The 23,725-nt window shown below is 41.2% G+C and overlaps 1 protein-coding gene across 2 annotated transcripts in view; it reads right to left on the bottom strand.

Moving 5' to 3' along the window:
- KCNJ6 (potassium inwardly rectifying channel subfamily J member 6) overlaps positions 1-23,725 on the bottom strand; it is a 159,060-nt gene that overhangs the window by 22,467 nt on the left and 112,868 nt on the right. For both annotated transcript variants that reach the window (XM_037378460.1, XM_037378459.1), the window contains one exon: positions 16,411-17,331. In XM_037378460.1, the coding sequence (XP_037234357.1) occupies positions 16,411-17,308 (898 nt within the window). In that variant the 5' untranslated portion in view covers positions 17,309-17,331. The remainder of the gene's footprint in view (positions 1-16,410; positions 17,332-23,725) is intronic.

Here is a 23,725-nt window from a genome sequence, read left to right on the forward strand (position 1 = left end):
CAAATTTAGACTGTGAAGTACTCATATCTAAGCTTGAAGTACTGCTATACGGTACCTTGTTTTCCCTAATCAAATGGTCTTGCGTTTAATTACTTTTACATGAGAAAGAGGAGAAGAAGTAGAAAACGTGCACTGAAAACCCAATAAATACAACATCTGAGATAGATTTAGTGTAATATCTCATGATCTGGATGCAATAAAATCTCAGTGTAGTGATTATGCAAATGAAATAAGCCCTGGTGATGGTGCGGTTAGACTTGACTCAAAGCAAGAAGAGTCTTTCTGTTGATTTCAGTAAACTCGGGGTGTTCTCATACACAGTGGCAACTGCTTCACCTTAGGGTCTCAGCATTTTAATATAAACAAGTGCCTTCTGGGCAGCAGCCCACAGCAACACCTTTCAAAAGGCTATGTTTCACTACCAAAATGGTTTTGTGCGGTAAACAAAACCTCTCCACAGGCAAAGTTCTTTTTCTTCTCCTTGACAAACTAGTAAAACTTTTAAACTGGTAGAAAAATAAGCTAAACCAGAATCTGTGCTTTAAATACTTTATGTCACGTTGTAGAAAGCAGCTACTTTTTTGCTTGGAACAGTTACTGGCCTCTGAGCTTACAGTGGAGGAGCTAAATGACCCTGAACTATAACCAGAATGACAGCTGACTGCTGTATAGCTCAGCCTCTGAGCTTGCAAGTTGTTCTGTGTTAGCAAGTACAGTTTGATTTGTATCAATCCTTTTGTCTAGCCCATACTTCGTCGAGTATGTAAACCCCAGATCCACAAAATGAGTAAGAGGACCCTGCTACATATTTGTTATTTTGCCTGGCATTTGAGTGACCATATTTATTTGAGTGGCCTCTGGACAAACACTTTCCCTGGGATTTATTGCAATCTTATAAACTCAGTGTTTTTTTAACATTCTGTGGTTAAAAATGCTTTGAGAAAATTACATTTCTTCCTTGGCAGATTACAACTGTTTTCAGGGTCCATTTAGCACCAGCACTCACAATAATGAAAGTCCAAGATTTTACAGTCTGGAGAACAGAAGGGTACTACCCCAGGACAAATATTACTTTTACAAGATTTTCTAGATTGGGCTTACTGTAATTACATGATATATATGGAAAATCCAGCTGCTGTATATTATCCCTGCTGGGAATATCCTTTTTATATTAGCATGACTTCATCATTCAGTTATAGTGTGATGCTACAGGGTCTCATGATAAAGACATTATAACACATATTATAAATGCCAGTATGGTTTTATGAGACAACCTGCATTTTTTGCTTTCATAGCACCAATTGTACATTGAGTGTTAATCTCCTGGCAGTACACCTGTTCCTACTGAGTGCGATTTTCTTCTCCTTTTGTCTAAACAACCTACGGGTATGTTATGTATTTTGTTCATTTAAGTAAGTTATGTCCATTCCCAAACTAAAGATCAAATTGCTTTTAAATTGATTTTTCCTTATCCTCTCAAGTCCTGCATTGCTGGAATAGTGGAGATAAGGCATTCTGTACTGTATTGTGCTGTTTTTACCTGGAAGGTGCCTGGCTGAAGGGTACTGCTCTCCCAGTGGCCAGTGATAGCTCTGTGCTGGCTTTTTTGGGGAAATGTGGCTGGAGGGTGCTACTCAAGGGCAGATGCCAGCTGCCTCAGGACTGCCTGGACCTCCATGGAGTCCCACAGGTTTGATACCTCCTGTATCCCTGCAGGACATTGCACATTTTTTTGGTGTCCTCCCAGGTGCGTGGGGGCAGATGCAGTGTGCTGCCAAGGGTCTGGGCTGTGAGGAGGGAGAGATGTACCTGGCTGCCTGACAAAGCAGGTATTGATAAAAGCCGGGTAGCATCACCGCTCAGTATCTGTCGAATAGACTGCTGAGAGGCAAACCAGACTAGAAAGCTTGCCTTGGTGAGGATGACAATTTGAGCCTCTATTGTCCTGTTAAGGTTTCTGCTTAGCTCCCCAGACAACCTCCCCTCAGGTCCCAAGCCATCAGCCTTTGTGTGACCACAGTGCGGCAAGAAAACAGCTGTCCTGTGAGCCAGGCATTTTGGCACCAAAGTGGTGAACAATCTCTTTCACATTTCCATCCCTTTGCTTTGTTGCAATTCCTTATACCAGTCTTCTCAGCCACAAAAATCCCCTTTTAGCTCAGTGCAAATCAGCCTATAATTTTTCACCTCTACCCTGGCTGCTGATATTGAATCACTGGGGATTAACATCACTGTTTTGACCCCCAAAAGATGAATGTGGTCATTTTGTGTTCCCTCCACATGTGTTTCTATGTCAGTGGAACATCACATAAAGCTGGAAATCAAAACTGGTTGAAGAACATGGGAATGGGAGACACAGCACTAATCTGTCATGCCCTGACTGTTCTGCAGTCCTCAGATGGAAGAGGCTGCATGAGTTGCTAGATAGAAATTGCTATGATTATTTATTGCTTTCTGTGCATTTTGTTTTGGTTGCTGTGTAGATATCAGTAAAACTTGGCTGCTGTCTTTTCAGCATCACAGGCTGGGCTGCTGGGCTCTTCAGAAAACTACTTTGAAATCTTAAGATGGTCTGCCCATTGGGTCATCCTAAAAAGAAGTTAGAATATGAAACAATGAGGAAGAGGTGAGCATGGCAATGCTAGAACAGTGACGTCCAGATCTTATATTATAAACAGGGTTTCATGCTCAAGAAAACCCCTTGCTTCTGAATGAAGAAGGGCTTAATCTGAAAATTTTTTCCAAGGGAACTGCTGGAGGTATTTAAATTTTATTGTTCTCAGTGTTCTTCTGGTCTGCTTGATGTGATATTTACACAATGTAATGAAAAGAGTTTTGAGAGAGATTTGATCTCTGTCTTGGCTGCCATAAAAAGGATCAACTTTGAGATCTGTATGTGTTTACAAGAGTCTCTAGCGCTGTGCTCTAGTGCTGTTATCTTTTAAATGATATCGTTAGCACATATTTGTAATGGATCTGCTATACCTGGTGAAATTTTGGCTCTTGGTTCCTTTCTTTGTAACAGATTATGCACTACACCACATACGACAGATGGAAAGCGTGGTAGGAGGCAGTGAACTGAGTACATAAGAAAGGGACATAGAGTAAGGTGTATTTTCACGGACTGAGCATTTTTGTACACAGCAGTGTTTGTATTTGCTGAGAACAGTTTGTATGATAAAATATTCAAGATTTGTTGGGGCTGTCTTTGTGGAACATCTTGTTCCATCCATACACAGAAGGAACAGTAGTGGCTGCAGAGAACAGAACTGCAGGACTGCAGCAATACAGCATACCTGAGGGAAAGATACCCTGCCTGATACCACCATGCCTCCCATAGGTATGGAGTCTCCTCAATTGTTGTGAAGTCTCCTTTTAATAGATGAAATTTCCAGTATGGGTACTTTATCTAGATTATAAACATTTATCTGCTTCTAATCTTCCATTTGCCTTTTAATTAGAGTCTTAATTGCTTCTTTTCTGAGGCCATTAGGGAACTGACAGGCATTGCACAGCTCAGTTTATTCCTTTAGGGTCCTAATTCAAAGGCCAGCAGAGACAGACCTACTCCACAGGTATGGTAGAGCTTCGGATCAGGCTCAAAGCAGCATATTAAACATCCAATACACATTGGTAAGGGGTGTTTCTGGAAGGGATTTCTATCACCATTGGCTTTTGAATACATGAACAGTATTTTATATTCCTTTGGAGGGTAAAAGAAGGCAGGTGTAGCAAGGTTAAGATTCATGTTTTGTGTCTTAAACCCTGGATCTTGATTAATTTAACAGGGTTTTAAAACCCTGTTGTAGTTGTGTTCAAGCCCTGAGGGGAGAGTCTTAAAGAGGAGTTTGAGCACAGTTATAGAATAAGCTGTTCTGGAGCACAGACAGGCAATTTTAATTCAACTGTTTCTAATTCATCTGTAAGTTGAAAAATGACTACTGGATCTATTTTGAAAGATTTGTCTTTTGAAAGGACTTAGATCTTTGCCTCATTCTTTGCTACAGAAAGAAAATAAAAGCAATTAATCGTAAAATTGGAAAGAACAGACCAGTTGTTCTTCAGGGGAATTCAGGAAATTGGAGGAGGCCAGCTGTGAAGGGTGGGCTTGTGTTCATTCTGCACTAGTTGATGTGATGCCTTCCTTGAACTAGTGTCAACCCCACTCTCTTGGTGTTGGCTCCTCTTCCTGCCGGGCCCCACACTGCAGATCGTGGTGGAAGTGCTGCAAGTGACTGCTTTGCTGTAGTCTTGACACACAACTGTGATGATACTTACAGCCTCTGTTTCTAAAATACTCTGAAAAAATGCTCTGGAAAGGCTTGAGTTGCTGTAATAAGGGTGCACAACACGAGACCAGATCAATCACTTGTAAAGCACCAAACTTGGTTAGTCAGGTGCTGGCAAACTGTGGGGCAATTGTGTTGTGAAGGCAGCTGCTGGCCTCTGTCTTCCCAAGAGAGTCTGCCCTTGACTTGTGGCAGGAGGAGGGCATTTTCCTCAGCTGCAAAGCTAAACCTCCTCGCCTTCACAGCTGTGGAGATGTGGCTACTGCCATTGACGCAGATTTTTGGCCAGAGAAGAATCCTTGACTGACTCAAAACCTTTGGCTTCGGACTCTCCTACACTTTTTCATAGCGCCTGTCATGGCTCTATTGGCAGCTAGAATTATCAGAAAAAGTAGCTCATTTGTTGTCTTCTCACTGTAAAAAAAAGACTAATGGAAAAAGAATTTGAAAATTATGAAAAGGGAAGGGGATTTTCCCATCTTGGAGATCTAAGTGTAATAAATTAATACTTCTTATGCAAAGGTGAAAAAAAGCGAACTTAATGGCTGGTTACAAAAAGTGCCAGCACAATTTAATTGGACTGGATGATTCATAAATCTTTTTTGTTATAGTGGTGCCTGGCAGCTCTGCCATAGTCAGATTGATTTTTCTTCTTTAGTGGTAAGCCCCTGTCTCTTCAGTTCACATTAGGCTGCATCAGTGAGAAATGTGGAATAAAAGTTGTCAACCCTGATGTACCTTCGGGGTCCCCTCAAAGACAAATCTTAAACATCTTGATTCTGTTGCTAGATACAAGGCTACCGGTTGTGGTGGTGGTGATGATGATGATGATGATAACAGTAATGACAATGATAGTTGAGCAACTGCTTGTAGCTGGATTTTGTGTTGGCAGCTTGAATCACACAAAGCTTATCCAATTGAGAGAGAAGCAGGCATTCACAGGATCACAGAATGGCCAGGGCTGGAAGGGACCTCTGGAGATCATCTAGTCCAACCCCCTGCTAAAGCAGGTTCACCTACAGCAGGTTGCACAGGATCACGTCCAGGTGGGCTTTGAATGTCTCCAGAGAGGGAGACTCCACAGCCTCTCTGGGCAGCCTGTTCCAGTGCTCCATCACCCTCAGAGTAGAGAAGTTTTTCCTCATATTCAGATGGAACTTCTTGTGTTGCAGTTTGTGGCTGTCGTCCCTTGTCCTGTTGCTGGGCACCACTGAAAAGAGCCTGGCCCCGTTCCCTTAAGATATTTGTAGACATTGATAAGATCCTCTCTCAGTCTTCTCCAGTCCCATCTCTCTCAGCCTTTCCTCATAAGGGAGAGGCCATCACAGCAATGCTGGATGCCCCTCTCAACCTCCCTCACTGTCTAGAGGGGCAGAAAGATGCAAAAGAGGGTGACTGTGGCCAGGGGATTGGGACAAATCCAGGACAAGTAGGGAATGCTTGGGTTACTGCAATCTTCAGATCACTCTTCAAAGTCTAGTTGTCTGACAGAGTGCAGCCTTACAATTTTAAGATTTCCTCTTCCATCAGACCTCCTGGAGCAAAGCTTGGTTGCACAGGCTGCCTGCCCACCTACAGTAATGAACTCATGCTCCTTACCCAGTTCTGCTTCCCCTTTCTGAGACACTATCGTCTTCAGTGGTTCAATGGTGGCCACAGAACAGCTTTCAAGTACATAAACCATAATTTCTTAAATGGTGACATGGGAGAACAATGCAAGCTGTTAGCTGGGCTATTCATTTTTCAAAGCCATTCAGTTCTTTACAGCTATAAAATACTAGGAGCTGGCTTTGAGTTTTGTAATCACAGACTGATTTAGGCTTGAAGGGATCTATGGAGTCATCTGGCCCTACCCACTGCACAAAGCACAGCCAAATGGTTTGAGTTATTCAGGGCTTACGCAGTCAAGTTATGGGTATCTCCAGGAATGGTGATTCCCCTATCTCACTGAGCCCCTGTTTCAGAGTCTTACCAGCATTATGGTAAAAAACCAAAAGTTTTTCCTAGTGTCTAATCAGAATTACCTGCATTGCGACTTGTACATGTTGCCTCTTGTCTTGTCACCCTGCCCCTCTGAGATGTGCCTACCTCCATCTTCTCTGTAATCTCCCATTGGTACGTTCAGACAGCAGTAAGATCCCCCTGCACTGTTGCTTCTCCACGCTGAATAGTCCCAGCTCCCTCCAGCTCTCCTTGTGTCCTGTGCTCCAGCTGCTGATCATCTTGGTGGTCCTGCTGGACTTGGTCCACTAAGTACATGTCTGTCTTGTACTGGGGAGCCTTAAACTGGACACAGCACACAGGAGGTGGCCTCACAAGTAGTAAATAGGGAGGATGAGTTGCTTTCCTCAAGCTGATGGGTATACTTTTACTAGCACAGTTGGCCTCATTCACCAAAAGGACTTATTTTTGTGTGTATCATTCTCTTGCTGAATAGCTTGTGCTAAGAGGGGTAGTTTAATGAATTGCTTAGAACTGTGTTTGCAGAGACTTTTACTCATTTTACTCTAATGAGTTTAGTGTGGGTAGCTGTGTTCATCGTACTTGTGAACCTGAGCCAATTCATCTTCTCAGGAAGCCTGTACCTAAGGGCAGAGGTAGGCAGTGGTGCTTGCCAGCTTCCTTCCCCATCTTGTCTTTTTCTTCTTTTATTCTCACTGTCACTTTGGTGACATCAGGAACATTCTGGCCTCTTCCAACTCCATTTAGTAACAGTTATGAATTTGATGACAAATCCCTGGGAGGCTGGTTACCCTGTTAGCCTTGGCCAGTGCCATGAACTCTCCTAAAGCAGATGTCTTGGCTACCCTGACTGCTTCCCTTCCTACGACAGTGGCCTCCATTCATGCCGACCTAACTATATGTCATTGCCCTCCTCCAGTGCTCATGGTGTGAGATCAAGTCCTGATCAGGCCTGTCTGGGGAAGCCGTTCGTACAGTTCATAACTTTGTAAAATTAAAGTGCTGGGATGAGACTGGGAACCTACAGCTTGGTGTCCTTTGAAGGGCAGAAAATACTCGAGCATGTGATGCCCTTCCCACCATTTATTTCTGAGAAGTTAGTGGAGCTGATCCAAATATTCCCTCTGAATTAGTTTTCTAAACAAATTTTGTCATTCCTCCAAAAACTTAAACAGGTTTTCGCATAACTACTGGAAATTGGTTTTTGGTGATGTCTTTCATTTTTGCTTTGTTTTCATGTTTTGAATGTTTCTTTAAATGAAGTTTCTTTATTGGCTAAATTGTAAGAATGAAATATCTCAAATTCAACAATCCTATATTTATTAAAATCCTATTTTTAAAACTAAAGCTTTGTTGCATTCCACAGTAATCCCAACAAATTAAAATCATCAAACCCAGGAAGAACAGAAATCTTGGAGAGCGTTGTGACTATTTTCTCTAATTCTCTTGGGAGTGGTGGGAATGAAGGAGGGAGAGTGAGCGAGCAAGAACACAAGGCTGATCACATGAGCTTGGTGTGCCTTCCACATTGGTTGTCACAGTGGCTGCCTCATCGCTCCAGGAAGATCTTCTCTCTTTCTCTCTGATCTGCCAATGTAACAGGTTCAGAGTGACGTGCAACCAAAAAAATGAGATGTGCATTGCTTGACAGTTATAAATGTTGTCACATGAGGAAATGTTTTTTATATCAAAATCAACTTTGTAATAATAAACCATAGCTGTTCAGCATCACTTACTGGGGCATTAGCACCTAAGGTTAAATTACTTGTTTAATTAATCTGACTACTATTGTAAGCTGAGAGCATACCACAATGGGATATGGCTATTTGCTCAGGCTGAAACTCTGGATTGTCGTCCTCAGCCAAAAAAGCAGGCCAGCCTCCCTCCAGGTGTGCAGTACAGACTAATGCTGCTCCGAGTTGCACGTGGGAGTGAGGAGAAACACGTGGCTGCTCAGTATAAGCAGCCCATGTGTGTGTGCTGGGATTGATGGGTGCCTATGCTGCTGCTTGGACTCCAGCTCAGACTCACCAGCGTGGTGTTAGTTTGCTCCTCTTCAGTCACACAAGGGAGTGGCAAACTGAACCCCCTTTGGCTACATGGATAAACTAGAGCTCACCTGCTTTGTAGTGTCGGGGAGGTGAAAATCAGGCAGAGCACACATCAGGGAGTCTGAACTTGTGTTTGGTTTTACTTGAAATGCTGTGATTGAGACCACCGAGACCATTGCAATTCCTGGTGATTTGTTTTTACTGGAACCCCTTGAAGACTTTTTTGTAGTGGCCTCAGGAAACCCAGAAACTATGCCATAATGGGAGATTTTAGTGCTGGTAGCAGCTTTCTAGCGTAAAACCCGTATATTCATACATCTTCCCTAGTTTTTTCATGTAGTTTATGCAGCTGGTGGCCTTAGCTGCTGTCCATAGCCTTGTGCTTTTTAACCTATCAAATGTTGATTTTGAATTTCTGGTTTACTTAACAGTTTTGCTTGCTCATTTTTCAATCTTTTAGGTCACTTTTGACTTTACAGTAACTGTTCTATTCAATTTTGGGAAAACTTTCTTCTGAAGGTAAATAATCTATCTGCTTAAATTCATTAGAAACTGATGTAAACATCTGTAACTTTAGAGAGGCCTTACTATTATCAAGGAGTGTAACGTAACATGTTTAGCTTTCATTACAAGTCAGTAAACAGAACAGGAGGAAACAATATTATACAGCTGGAATTAAATAAGCAGCAAGGGGAGAAGTGAAAAGATCTAGAAATATGAGCAAGAACAGTTTGCCAAAAATATTTCCTGTGGTTTTGAACTGCAGGCTAGTTAAGTATGCTTCATATCTGGAGATCAAACATGAGTGAACAAGGTAATCAACATGAAAGAATCAGTTCATTTCAGCAAAAGTTCCAGGAGTAAGACACTGCCCTGATTCAAATCAGTGTGCACCCGGGATTTCATCACAGGTGCTCAGCAGTCTTCGTCCTCGGATGACCAAAAGCAAGTCTAAAATTAGAAATGACAGCTATATTTTTCCTTTTCCAAATCAGCTGTTTCATCGCTGACCCTTTATTTACACTGCTCCAAGAGCAAGTGGGCAAACTGAGCATGCTCAGGTTAATACCCGTTGTCTTGAAAAGTGCACAGAAATGTAAAAGGCACTTCATTGTCCTGAAGCACTTCTCAGGAGGGCTCAGAAATTATGCCTCCACTTTGAAAGCAGGTGAAGAATGTTCAGTGAGCTAATTCTGCCTAGGGAATCCTTTGACCTGCATAACGCTCCTGTGCCCTTTGCAAAGAATTACCCCTTTAGTTTTGCAAAATGGAGATCTTTGTGATGGAGACTGTGTGGGCACAGAGGACACAAGCCCTGCTCAGTGCAGCTCAGCCTCTACTTTCTTGTTCCTCCAGTAACACACTGTCATTCCTTGGTGTCTGAGCTGGGTCTGGAGACACAAGAACTCCACAGTATCACCTTTGCTGATGCCTTGCTTCTGTGCTAAAGCTGCTGGAAAATGCAGTTGCTTGAAGTTATGCTGGAGGCAGTGGTGTTTGGTGAGTGTCTGGCACCGCAGGGTTTTAGGGACAGTCTGCCTGTGGTGGCCAGTGAGGTCTGGGCTGGTCAAGGAGGAGGGTGGCTGCAGGGCCAATGTTACAGCACAGCTTTGTCATCCTGACATTGCTTTGGCTGTGGAAATCCCAAGCCCTGCAAGGGATGTTGCGTGTAGGCTCATGAGTGAAAAGGACTGGTGAGCAAAGACAAAAGTTTGGACATCTCTCTCTGCTTTCCACTGTGCTAGAAAAGGAGCAGTACTGACAGTGGAGGTCTGCAAGAGTGTGCAAAGAACTGCAGACTGCCCTTTCTCTGTGCCCAGAAAGACTTGATATGGTTTGCAAGGACATGATAAGCAAAATGAAGCTCTTCTGCAGGTCTGATTTTTCAGAACAGAATTATGTAATAATATCTAATTAGCTATATGAAAGTGTTTTTTAATGCAGAGGGGCTCAAACCTGTTTTTAAGGGATCTTGCCTTTTAACATACAAATACCTGTTTGAATCTGAGTATCATATCTGAATGTTTAGAGGTGAGGGAGCAGCGGCAGTTGTGGAGGGCTGAACCAATTAATTAGTGAGAAAGGTATTAAAGATGGACAACAGGTTATTAGCAAACACTTGGTAACATGTTTGTATAGTACAGCACTATTCAGAGAATAAAGCTGTTAAACAAAATGTGTAAAACCTTTTCCCTGCCTTCGCTGAAAGTGTTATAGATGCTTTCACCAAAATTTTGGTTGTAATACTCATAATCAGCGTATCTCTTTTCTCATGAACTTTGCTTCCTGACTTCTTGCCTTTTTGTATATTGTTTTGACTATTGTAAAACTGTAATTGTGTCATTTAAACCTACAGCCTTCTTCACCAAATAGACTCATCTTTTCCACCTGTAAAGAAAGCTTCCTGAAAGTAACATTACGATGAAATAGAAGTGCCTTTCTCTGCTGGCATTCAGAACTCCAGCTCACGACTGCAGTCACTCATGTTAACATCCCTAATTTTCTGTGTTAGAATTAATAACCATGAAATGTCTTGTTAGGATTGACAGAATGAGAATGTGAGCAAGGAATGTAAGTGAAAGGGATTGCTGGCAAGCACTAGGGAAATGGGGATATATGAGAAGGTGAACCTGGATGTCTAAGTCTAATAGCTAGCATCAAGAGATGTTAAAACTCTTAAAACAGAAAGAAAGGAAAACTAAAGCCATTGTATCCTGACCATTCCTGGAATGATGATGATCCAGCTTACAGCAGAAGCCATTTATTCTCAATCCTGTTTAAATTGCATTTCAGTCAATATACGTTGGTCGCATCCTGGAGCACAACAACCAAACTTACTTTCACCAGTTGCCTTACAGAAACACTTGAGTGTGAGAAATCCTGGTTCTTTTCTTTCTTTCATCTACATCCCCTTAAGAAGCAATTTGAGAGCATAAACATCTCTTCTTTGAAGAGCAGTAAAAAATTCTAGTGAAAAACTGTAACCCAAGCAATGCTTATTTGGAGAGAGAACAAAGTCTGCTGAGATGTTTTGAAAGGTTGGAACTGCTAACATACATATCAAAGGGAGGTATTTGTTAGGATTGGGCAAGGATAAGGGGTAAATATGGAAATTCATCCAGGAGAAATAAAAAAGACAATAAATCAGGCAGTCAAAAGGGGTGTAGTGAAGAGTGGGAGAGGCTTTATAAAATGTTTGTCTAGTCGATAGCATAATTTACTATATAAATAACCTTCTCTGTGAATGTTTTATTGCTTTCCACACACATTTTCCACAGCTGGCAAGTGTGTTTGTTTACGTATCTATAAACCATTCAGCAAATACTGCTCTCAAGCTGTCCATGTGTCAGAATTGGAAATGCATACTATTATGAGTTTATCTGTAAAATTATCCACACTAACCTAAAGTTATCTGTCTAGCTTTGTTGCTTATTTTTTTGACAGTTATAAACATGTAGATCATTTTCTCTTCCTTGATACGGTTTCAGTTTTCATATTTTTATTTTTAGGCAGAAGGAATTGCCAGTGTCATCTAGTGCACCCTACAGGCCTGATACAACTTCACCAAGATTGAGGGTATTGCCGGCTTAAGTGGGATGAAATACCTCATATTCCTCTCCCGTGTTAGAAAATGCTGTTGTCTGTAAATTAATGCATGTTTAGGTGAGTGATTTGAACCAGTCTGCGTATGATTCAGGAGCCACATTACCAACAAGGCTATGGGCTGTTCAGGGTACTTCTCTTCTTCTTTCTCCTTTTTTTTGTAAATCCTTCTCTTTGAGTTTCTCAGTTTCTTTCTTTCTTGTTCAGTTTCTTCAGCTATCATAACATACGTCACTTTCCCACTTCATACTCCCCAACTTAAAATACTTTCCTTTTCTTGGTCTCAGTTTATTTCCTATATCAGAATTATACAATTGGAAGTCTTGTTTAATTTTTTAAAATTACTAGTTTGATGCTGCTGATAAGATCTTCCTTAAAAATAGATTTCACCAGGTGAAAAAGGCTTTAAAATTTCAATCCTATTTTTAGGAAGAGGCTACTAAATTATCATTAAAAACTCTTAATAGTATATATTTTTTTTAAATTAAACTTCTTTAAATCCAGGCTTTTGTGCCTGCTGTTTAGGGGAGACAGAGTTTAGGATCTTTGAGCCCAAGTTTTTTTTTGGTCCAAGGAAAAAAAAATAATTTCTCAAATTCCATTACTATAAATGTGCATACTCTATCAAATCTCTTAATTGGTCTCTAACAAATCTCTTAAGTGGTATCCAGAAAATAACATGAAAACAGTGGTGGCACTTTAATATAAACCAACTATTTTGAATGGCAAATATCAAATACTGCTGAAATGAGATCAGCATGTTAGTCATGTTCTTTCCAGTTAGTTCATTTGCATTTAATGTTACAGCTCTCCCATGAGGAACGGAGGGATGCCAGAATCCTGCTGTTTAGTACTGCGTTAGTGTGGGACCAGACCCTTTGCTGGTATGGGGCTATTCTGTCAATGCCACTAAAAGCAGCATAAATGCCTCAGAAAAGGCTTCCCTATTAAAGGTGACTGTTAATTTAGTTTTTGCAGAGTTATAAATGATCCTTGCATTGCATTGGCACTTCTACCTGCTGTTAGCATGGTGAAAAATGCAATGGGGGCTGCAAAATGGGGGCTGGAAATAACAGATACGTCCTTCAGATATGGTGAGGCTTCGTTGGACTTTCGCCCCCTTTTCCTGAAGGTTTGTTGGTGCTTCATGGCAGCCTGACATATTTCACACCATGATCGGGTTTTTTGGACACCTGAGAGATGTGCATCAGTATCAGGAAAACCACAGGAATAAATATTTGCAGAAGTGTTATCCTTTGAACCGAAAGGGATACTTTTGAATGTCATTGTACATAAATAAAGAAAGATGCATGTTGGAAGGAAGGATCCATAAACATTTTTAAAAACAGCCTCATTTTGAGTTTTTGCTGATGCTGTATGAAGAAGTCAGATTGACTTCATGTCCTGTTTAAAGTGCCTTATTGAAGATTCTGCCCTCAAAGTAATCTTCATGGTAGAATGAATGTGAATAGTCAAGGTGTAGTGATACTTCCCAAGTTAATATTTTGATATCTGCCTTGGTAAAGTCATAGCTACTTCTTTTTGCATTTCAGAAAGTTATGGTGATGCTTCCAGGGGGAATTAGGGGGTCCTTGGTTTGATCTTTCTGCTGAATTTCGGTTTGGTTAATTATTTCAAATTCATTTAATAAAATGCATTAGTTTTCATTTCCTGTCCTAGCATGCAATGTAGAGTTCACATGACACTACATAAACAATTATGTTTCATACTACAGGTAGATGTGCTTTTGGAGCCCTTGAGGTTGAAAGTATTATATATGTATAAAATGATATCACCTGCTCAGTAAAACTTTAAACAGTATAGTATCAACCTTTAATAAAAATAATAGCAAATGTTTATACTTCACATTTTCACACTGTGTTACTTCTCATTAAAGGCGTAAGTGTTGTCAGAGTGAGTGGGGAAGCTCTGAAAACAGAGAAAGGATTGTTTTAACTTGTCAGCCTTGGGAGTGGCTTTTCTGATGAATAACATAAACTAACGATCTCAGCCTGGTTTTGACCCATGAGCAATGATACTGAATGACACTTGCTGTAACTGAGGTCACAGTTTCTTAGGTTCAGCTTTAATGTTTTTGTATCCCATGACTTTGACCAGTGTTGGCAGGTATGATGGGTAGCGTATTGCTTGCTCTCCAGGGTTGGAGGCTGCTGCTGTTAGCAACTTTTGCTGCTCTCACTCCACATCGCGTGCAAGAAGGACATGTGAATAAACAATGGCCTAAATTTGCTTTCAGTGTTTGCCAGGATGTAACTGGAAAATATTTGTAGAATAAAAGAGGGAAAATGTCTAATTTTGGTAGAAAGTTGGCCTGGTTGCACCTTTGACAAAAATAACCCTATGTGTGTGGGCAAAGGACAGAATCACTGGCTACTTCTGCACAAACATGTTCTGGAAATTGTGCTGATAATTATGACATTAATCTTCCTGATGCCATAGTTAAGTGGCATTATTCGATGCCCTCCCCTCATATCTCATGCAGCTAGAGAGCCAACCCAAACAGAACAAAATGGAGCAGCTTAAAATGGTAAATGCGGCTACCTATCCAGTGCCAGGGTAACACCCGAATCTTGGATGGCTTCAGTGGGTTTTCAAATCACTGCATCCAGTTTCTTTGTTAATATGGAGTCTTCTAGCATTTTAACTTAAACTTTGCTAGCCCGAGCAGTTTGAGAGGTAGGCTCGTCCACTGAAGGCTGATAATGGCTGAGTGGAAGATGCGGTCAGTATCCGAGCAGCAAAAGAGAGCCCAGACACCCGTGCTAGTGTGCAGGGGTAAAGATGAGGTAAGAGAGGGAGAATTAACCAAGGAAGAGTGATGAGGCTTGAGACAAGGCTACATTTGATGCACTGCAGAAGTATACTCTCTTTTGATATTACAGGCATTTTCGGAGAGACTAGTTTTTATACTTCTACTACTTGCCAATCATCTTCACGGAAAACTTGGTGTTCAGTAAACCTGAAAATATCCACTGCTCTTTGGGATGTCAAGTTCATTTCGCTGCATTTCAGAGATTTCAAAATGGTTTTAGCTAACAAACAGCATTTTCCTCATCGTATCAGCCGAAGGTGATGCAGATGTTTGAAACCTCTGTTCCTACTGCACATATCAGAAGCTGTAAACATTTAACTTTGATTTCTCTTTAGTACCACCTACTTCCTGGAAAATCTGGAAGCCTTGCATTTACCACTTCAAATTCTCTGCCAAGTTCCTTTCAACTTTTTTTTTTCCTCCATTTTTGTCTCACACGTTTATTATATGGTGACAAATGCAGTTTTCTTCTGACACCACATAATAGATGTGTGAAAGGCACACACATGTTCTAGTAAGAGACTGCTCTTTATTTCCTGGCTCCAGTTGCAAAACATGAGTCACGGTTAGAAAGGTTGTACCTCTGTCAGAGATGTTTAATCTGCATCCTCAAACTTTCCTAGCTTTTGCTACAGTAGTGGGGAAAAAAGGCAAATCTGGTTCTATTTCTATACTCAGTGCTTCCCTCTCCCTAAGCACATCTTTTCTTCATTTTCTAATCACCATTTCCTTGTATTGATTCTGTTTACTGACTTCAGAGAGTCAGATGCTTTCATTAAGAGGGAAAAAATACCTCCACCTCCTAAAACAAGCGTACCATCACTCTGATTGCAGGAAATACAGCAGTTTTAGAGAAAGTTTCCTCCTCCTATTCTGACTTTAACGCAAAGAAGAACATTACTAGTTCATTTGCTGTGAATTCCAAGCACTATTTTCTCCACGTCAGGTGATATCTGATGTTCTGATATATAATTGTAGGTAATGACCAAATAGCCTCTCAACAAGAGTCTGGTGACATAACATGCCTTGTTTATATATACCAGCTTTAAGTGTTCTGTACACTTCTGCAGTGTGTAGGGGGCCTCAGTGAAATACAAAATCAGACAGATTTTTTGTGAACTAAAGTGGAACAAGCCCCATGTTACAAGTTAAAACAAAACCAAGCAAACAAGCAAGCAAAAAGAGAAACCTGAACATATTATCACTTCCTACTGGATCCAGACAGGCTAGGAATTTCACATGGCAGGCAGTTATTATGCAGTTACCCATGGGTGATAGGAAGCAGCAGGAACTATGGTGCTTCCATGTTAATCATACACAGAGTTTTGTATTGAATTTTGCTTTCTAAATCATTTTATCCCACAAGGTCCTAGTGGTTGAGTTGCTCCTGCAATAGAATGACAAATAACTGGGTGACATGCTGTGAAAAATTTAGAAAATGAGAAATACTATCCCATTTTCCAAACAGAGCACAAACAACACTAAATCCATTAGGCAAGATGGAACAGACAATTAAACTGGGCATGCTTTTAATTTTGAAGCTAACCAGACAACTGATGCTTTTTTCAAATGTAATGACTATTGAAGTGATTCCTTTAAAGTGAAGCAAAACCACTGATTTTCCTTTCTAAAATTAAAGCATTTACCTTATACAAAGTATAAGAAATGTTACCTGTTGCCTCCACCATTCCTTCTAGGATTACAACAATTTCTAGCTCCTCTTTGGGCAACTGGGCTTTGGAAATCTCCCAGAAAGGACTCTGCTGGTTAATTTCATGGCTGATGATCAGTGGTGAAACCAAAAAGAGACGATCATCCCCTGTGTAATAACCTACGTTGATATCTGTCTGGTTGAGTGGTATAAATTCCCCCTCCTTTGTCTGTTTGGATTTGATCAACTTGGCTCGTATTGATGCCTCTACAATGTGTGAATTCCTAAGGTCTCCTACTCGGAACATCAGACACAGCTTTCCATCCCGCATGGAAATAACTGCGTTTGTAGAGAAAACCAAGGTTTCTGCCCTCTTCTTGGGTTGGGATATTTTCACAAACATGCAGCCAACCATGAAAGCGTTGACGATAGAACCTAAAACAGACTGCACTAAAAGCAGAATAATTCCCTCAGGACACTTGTCCGTGATGACCCGGTAACCATACCCAATGGTGGTTTCTGTCTCAATTGAGAATAAAAAGGCTGAGACAAACCCATTGAGGTTGCTGACGCATGGGGTCCACGTGCTGTCCCCTATGTGATCCATATCTCCTCGCATGTAGGCAATTAGCCACCATATCATTCCAAAGAAGAGCCAGGTCACAGTGTAAACCATGACAAAAATCAACAGGTTGAACCTCCACTTGAGATCGACTAAGGTAGTGAAGATGTCAGTCAAGTAACGGTAAGTCTCTCTGACATTCCCATGGTGGACGTTGCATTTCCCATCTTTCCTAACATACCTCTGGATTTTTCTCTTGGCACATTCTTTGTTTATATTTTTTGGCAGATCCTCTCTAGCTTGTTTGGGCAACTTTGGCTGATGAATAGTGACAGGGCTCTCTATGTCCTGCTCCATTGAGTCTTCTTCCAGTACGTTAGCTGCCATGAAAAAAAAAAACAAGAAAAAGACAGGCATTATTTTTCTTATTATTTCTCTAAGTCAACACACACCTTCTTCCTGTATTATTGGCATGAAATTGATATTAATCAATAAAATTATCATTCTAGTTCTTTGATCACCTCTTATAGAACAACACAAATGTCAAATGATGCCAAGCATGCTCACTTTATTGTTAAAGAGAAATAATATGAAGGAAAACTCTTGTTTCCTATCTATCAGGTCATCCTATCTGTACCCATATTTAAATTCTGCATATCTTTCTTCCCCCTACCCTCCTTTACAGTTTAATAAATGAGATTTCTTATGCACCAATAAAGATCTTCTGGGAGATAGCGGATATAAATGAAGAAATGGGTTCACTTGGGGGTTTTAGTCAACAAGGTGAGCAGAGAAAATGAGCGATTGTTGAACATTTTTTCCCATCAATTGAATTGCTATGGAGAAAGTATTAAGTAAGCATAAGGAGTTTAAAAAAAACCATCAATTTGTAGAAAGAACCAGTCCTACCCTTGTTGAAGGAAAGGTGGGCTACAGTGTAATGTATACCAAGAGCAATTCAGGCACATTTCCGTAGAAAATCAATGTCTCACTCGTAATGAGACAGGGAATTGTGTCCTTCTCCCAGTAATGTAAAATATACAGTACTTCAGCACATGATTTCATTTTAATTCAATATGCCTGTGGCCTTTAATTCAAGTGTACCCTTTTCTGTAACAGTATGGGCCTAAACAGCATTACTCCATTAGTGTCTTACAAGAATTTAAAACCCAGAAATGAGAGTAACTGCCTCTTTTTTTTATAAAAAAATATTTTAGTTTCTCAGCCTTTTGACATAAATAGCTTCATTATGTTTATAAGCAAGAAAAAAGAGTTTACTGAGGAGGAGGGTGGTTTAATCAAATGTGTATTGCATGAAGCTGCAGACACAGTGAGGTCTGGGGTAAGTGTTGTCTTTTACTGGAAACCCTACTGCACTCTGGGGCTTGTTTCTGCAGGAATTTCAGCTCTTTAACTCCTAATTTTCTCCCTTCTGGCAAACCGTTATCATTCTGCTGCCAGACTGTGAAGGGAAAAGGCTTCTGCTGGCTCTGCCTAGGCATTTGGCTCTGAATATAGTAGCACTGATGTAATGTTGTACCGTTGGTTTATGGAGATGCTCTTCTTTAACAGTCAGGGCGCTGACCTGCATGTTGTCATTGTGCCCTGCAATGGCCATGGTTTCATAGAACAGTAGAACCATAGAATCATTTAGGTTGGAAAAGATCTTTAAGATCGTTGAGTCCAATCATCAGCCCAGGACTGCCAAGTCCATCACTAAACCAGGTCTCTAAACACTGCATCTATATGTTTCTGAAACACCTCCCGGGATGGTGACTCCGCCATCTCCCTGGGCAGCCTGTTCCAATGCTTGACCACCCTTTTAGTGAAGAATTTTTTCCTAATATCCAATCTAAATCTCCCCTGGTGGAACTTGAAGCTATTTCCTCTTGTCCTGTTGCTCGTTACTTGGGGAAAGTGACCAACACACACCTCGCTACAACTCGCTGTCAGGAGATTCCACACTCCAGATCCTCAACATCCCTCTTGAAGTGGGGGGCCCCAAACCAAACACAGTAAGAGGTGCAGCCTCACCAGTGCCAAGTACAGGGGGACATGTTTACACTAACATGCTGTGGCAACCACTGTGCAGACCCAGGTGTGGACTGCCCTGTCGTGCTCAAGCAGAGAGCTGGGAGCAAGCAGCTTGGGTTGGACAGCACTTCATTTCCCTGAGCTCTGGTTGCCTCTGAGTACCTCTTGCCTGGCTGGGAAATGGGGGCATAAACCCATCAAATCTCCTGCTTGATGCAGCTGTCCTGTCTCTGGCATCCCATGGGCTTGGGTGTCTCCACCTGGCACTGCCCTGGATGGTACAGCCAAACCCTTTTGTGTGCAGGAGCTACCAGGGATGCCTGGGCTTTTGTCCAGAGAGAGGGTTGCACAAGGGGCTGCTCTTGGTGGATCAGTATGGCTCGAAGAGCACTTTAGTCTCTCACTCTTAGAAACATGTGCTACATAGCAGATCGTCTGTGGAGTCTCACAGCATCTGTAGCTTTTTCAAGATGCGCAGACTTGTCCCTGTGGAGAAAGATCACAGACCCTTATTAAGTTTTAGGGGTCACTGAAATACCTAAGGGGAAAAAAAAAAAAAAGGTTTGTAGGCTGGTGGTCTGTCCTTCTGGTCTTCTGTACTGCCAGCTAAGCCTCTGTTCAGCCCCACAGCCTTTTCTGTGTTAAAAGAAAAGCTCAAAGGCCAACAGTAGGATGGAGACCTGATAGCAACTCTGTGTTTAAGACTGTGAGCTCCATCCTGTGTCACCTTTTCAGTTTGCTGCTGTGTCTAAAGAGCATTATTCAGGCTGATGGTAACAGCAACACTGGAAGTCATGTCACAAGGCAGTCAGTTCTGAAGGAACTTACCCTGGTTAGTGACAGTGTGCCTGTTTGCATTACTGCTAATGCTGTATAATGTATGACAAAATAAACACAATAAAAAGGCATTGCAGGAACCTCGTGAGGCAGACTTAAGCCAAAGCCAGAAAATTTGAAGTTAAGGCTTCACACTTCATGCTTAACTCTCCATTGTGCCTAAGGAAATTTCAGTCCACAGGAGCTATCACATCACTGCAGTAATAGACCCCTCAAATACTTTTGAATAGCCTGTGAAGGCTCTGGCTTTTGAGGCTTTAGTGGTCTGTATGTTAGAGTAGTAATGCTGGTTTAATGTGTATCTTTAAGGCATTCTGAATATTTTGCTTTCCCCTCCCAGTTAGGGCCTGGCATGAACACAGAGACAGGGTGCAGGTGTCCCCTGTTGCCTTTGAGAATATACCTTACTTCTGACCTTGCTATTAAAGGCAACCATGTCCTAGACATCCCTGCCTGAGCATCTCTTACCAGAAATGGCAGAGTGAGTAAAAAACCATAGCAGGACTGGGAGGGGACACAGGCGCTGATTTTTATTACTGGCATTAGGAGAAGTCTGAAGGGACAACCCCATCGAGGGATGCCTACCAGTCATATGCTGTACCCCTCTAGCCTGCTTTGCATACAGCGTTTATTTCCTACGGAAGTACTTGCTAGCCATGAAGCACCTTTTATTCATACAACAAATTTTACTGATGCTTTCAAAATGCTTTCTGTTGATTAAGCCCTTGTGCATCATAACCAGCTTTTCCTGCCTTTCCTAGTACATGAGCTGACCCACAAAGAGAGGTTGAAGGGCCACATTTTCTCAAGTGGCCATAAGTTCTGTAGCAGGAGCAAGAAGCCACTGTGTTCACCAGCATACGATGGTGGGCTGTCACTGTCACTGTAAGTGGACTTCAGAGACCTGCCCCTTCCAACGTGGGAAGATTTTTCTTCACTTTGAGAGGTTACACCAGAGCTGACTCCCATCTGGATATGTAAGAAAGGAAGCTTTGGACAACGAAACCCATTGACTGCATTTAACTGAAGTCTCTCTCAGTGCAGCATCTCACTAATACTCTTGTAGACATTTTAATCTCCCTGGGGGCATCCGGCCATTTTGTAAACTCTTCAGGTTCTTCCCAGTGCTGTCATTTCTCAACTCTCAGGCAGTCTCTGAGAGGGAAAATTAAGGTCAAGTTTTCAGCCTTTTTCTTATTGCAAAATGTCCTTTTACTCTTTCCCTCACCCAAATTCTTCTACTGTGAAACCCAATGAATACCTGTATGGGGAGGTTTCTAGATCAGAATCACAGCCTGTCACCCTTTCCTGGTCTGAGTTCTCACACCAGAGTGAACCCTGGGAGAAGCAGTTCATGAAATATGTGATCCAAGGATTGTGCATCTGAGTGTTTCCATGGAAATGCTTGATGAATAAGTTTTAAACACATGGTAGGATCCCTGTTCAGCACTAAGGCTGAGGAAAAGCCACATATTGTCAGCCCCTTTTCCACAAAACACTTTGGCTAATTATATTTTTACTCTATATCAACCCAATTAGCCTATGCTGTTTATTTCGTTTAATTTTCCTTTTGGTTATATAATGGCTGTCATGGTTCCAGGAACAGGGGAGTGAATAGCAGCTATCTCACTTGAGAGCTATTTTTACTCTCTCCGCTTTTCTTCGTGACAAAAATATACACATATTATTAATCTGCACGGCACCCCCCAAAAAAAAACACCCAACAAACAACAACAAACAACAAAACCTAACAAAACTGAATGCTTTCCCCTCTCCCAGTAAACATTATGTTTGTTTGAACACAATGGCCAGGTAACAATACTGTGCCAGTTTAGGCCAATTTAGATTATTCTGTTCTACGTATTTGTTTCAGTGAGTCTTTTAGGCAAATGCATACAAGAGGGATGAGATTTCAGTGGCTTGTTCTGTCAGCAAATGACAAGGATTTCTCCTAAACAAGTCCCAGAATAGTTCTCATGTGTTTCATCATAGCAGTATGTACTGGCTATGGCTGTATTAGTAAACTAAATCTGCCCAGGCCTGTTCTTTAGCTTGGTGGCTAAACGGAGTGGTACAGCCCACACTTTTGTTATTGAACTCCTGCTGTTTTCAAAGCAGGGTAGTCTCATACAATCTGCTTATTAGGAATAGTCTGTGTCCCATGCTAACACCTGAAATGTGGCCAGGAATTGTGTGTACTCAGTTCTGCACTGGTCAAAACACCATGCCAGGGGCTTTTCCAGGAATTTTATGATACAAGGAGTTGGGTGCCAGTGCTTGGGAGCGTTTTATTTTCTAGTAAAGATGCAACCAGTGTTGTTGCCCTGGTCTTGTCTATTCCAGAACAGCATTGGAAAGGTACAATCCAGTGTTTCCAAGCACACCTTTTTATTTGGAGTCTATGGAATAACATGAATGCAGAGTCAACAACAAACTATGAGCTGTACAGGAGATGTTCTCACCACATTTGTCGCTGTAAATGTAACATATTACTATAGTCCCTAAGGAATCATTTTATAATTAGCAATGTGATTTTTTTTTTACATTGGTACTGCTTCAGAGATCTTATTATGGTACTATACAAATACAAAGAAAAAGGAGGTATGTAAAAGGTGTACTTGTCTAGTTTAAATACTTGTAGCCTATTTTGACTGTATAAAATATTAGTGTTGTAGGATGACCTGCAAAATAATTAGGAGTTTCAACAGAGAATATTACAAATTATAACTGACCTTTTAGTAACACAAGCTGATATAGAGTTCAGTGAAGGTTTAACTGTAATTTAGCGGACTAATCTGATCTCTTTTAACATAGTTGTGAATGATTTGTATGCAAATTCATTGAAGATTTGTGAATTTAAAAAAAAATCATTTATAATCTACAAGTTGTTCTCATGGGCTTTATTGCACATATACAAATATTAAGCAGACATAATTTTGACTGTGATTTCTGTCTGCATCCCTACTTTCCTGACAGGATGAGGACAACTTTGAAGTTATGCAGTTGTTTGCATTTGTAAGGTCCAAGCTTGCCTTTTTTGCACAGTCTTCGGTATTCACCTCTCATTTGCTGTGATCACAAGTCTCCCTGACACTGAACTCATCTGTGGAATATTTGGCAGTACCAGGTGGCTATTTCTGGTCCCTGCTGCCTCTGCAAGGTTGTTAGGCTTTGACATCAGGGGAAGAAGGTGTAGCACTGCACAGCAGAAGACATTTTCCACAGTGTTCAACACTCTGCTTTAAGTCTGTGTCTTTGTTTCTTCTCTTGCTTGTGATGGAAGAAGTCAGGTAGAGGAAGCAGACTGGAAGCTTTTGAAATGCTTTGCCTGATCTTGGGCTGGTTTTAGTTACTGTTTCTGAGCTTTGTAAAATCTTATGTCTGATGAGCACTGAGGGCACAGGACCAGATATTCTCAGAATAGAGGAGGATTTGCATGTTTGATGAACTCAGCCTGTATTGATCTCAGTGAGACCAGGTAATCTGTACTGCGAGACGCTGTGTATTTCCACTAGATATGAGGAGAAAGGGTCTTGTTTACAGAAAAAAAATGGAGCCTTTTATGATCAGCTAACAATTGTGAGCAGTCATTATCACAAAATGCAGATTTTCTTCTGAAAAAGAAAGGAATTAGGATCTGATCCTGCATTGTTGAAATCAATGCAAGATTGTCTATTCACTCAGCTGGGAACATTGTCTAGTCCTCATTTTGAAATGTAGAAATGTTCAATAAACACTGACTTGGCAAATTTCTTCAAGAACAAAATTACTTATTTGCACCCATAGAATCATAAATACAATTTCAGAGAGAGCATGTGTATGACTTAAATTTATTTCAGCAGCAGTTTTCACTAGAAAAGAAATGTAAACTGAAGTATATGCATGATTAGAAAAGAGGCTGTT

Source organism: Falco rusticolus, chromosome 2 (assembly GCF_015220075.1).
Source record: "Falco rusticolus isolate bFalRus1 chromosome 2, bFalRus1.pri, whole genome shotgun sequence".
Taxonomy (NCBI): Eukaryota; Metazoa; Chordata; class Aves; order Falconiformes; family Falconidae; genus Falco; species Falco rusticolus.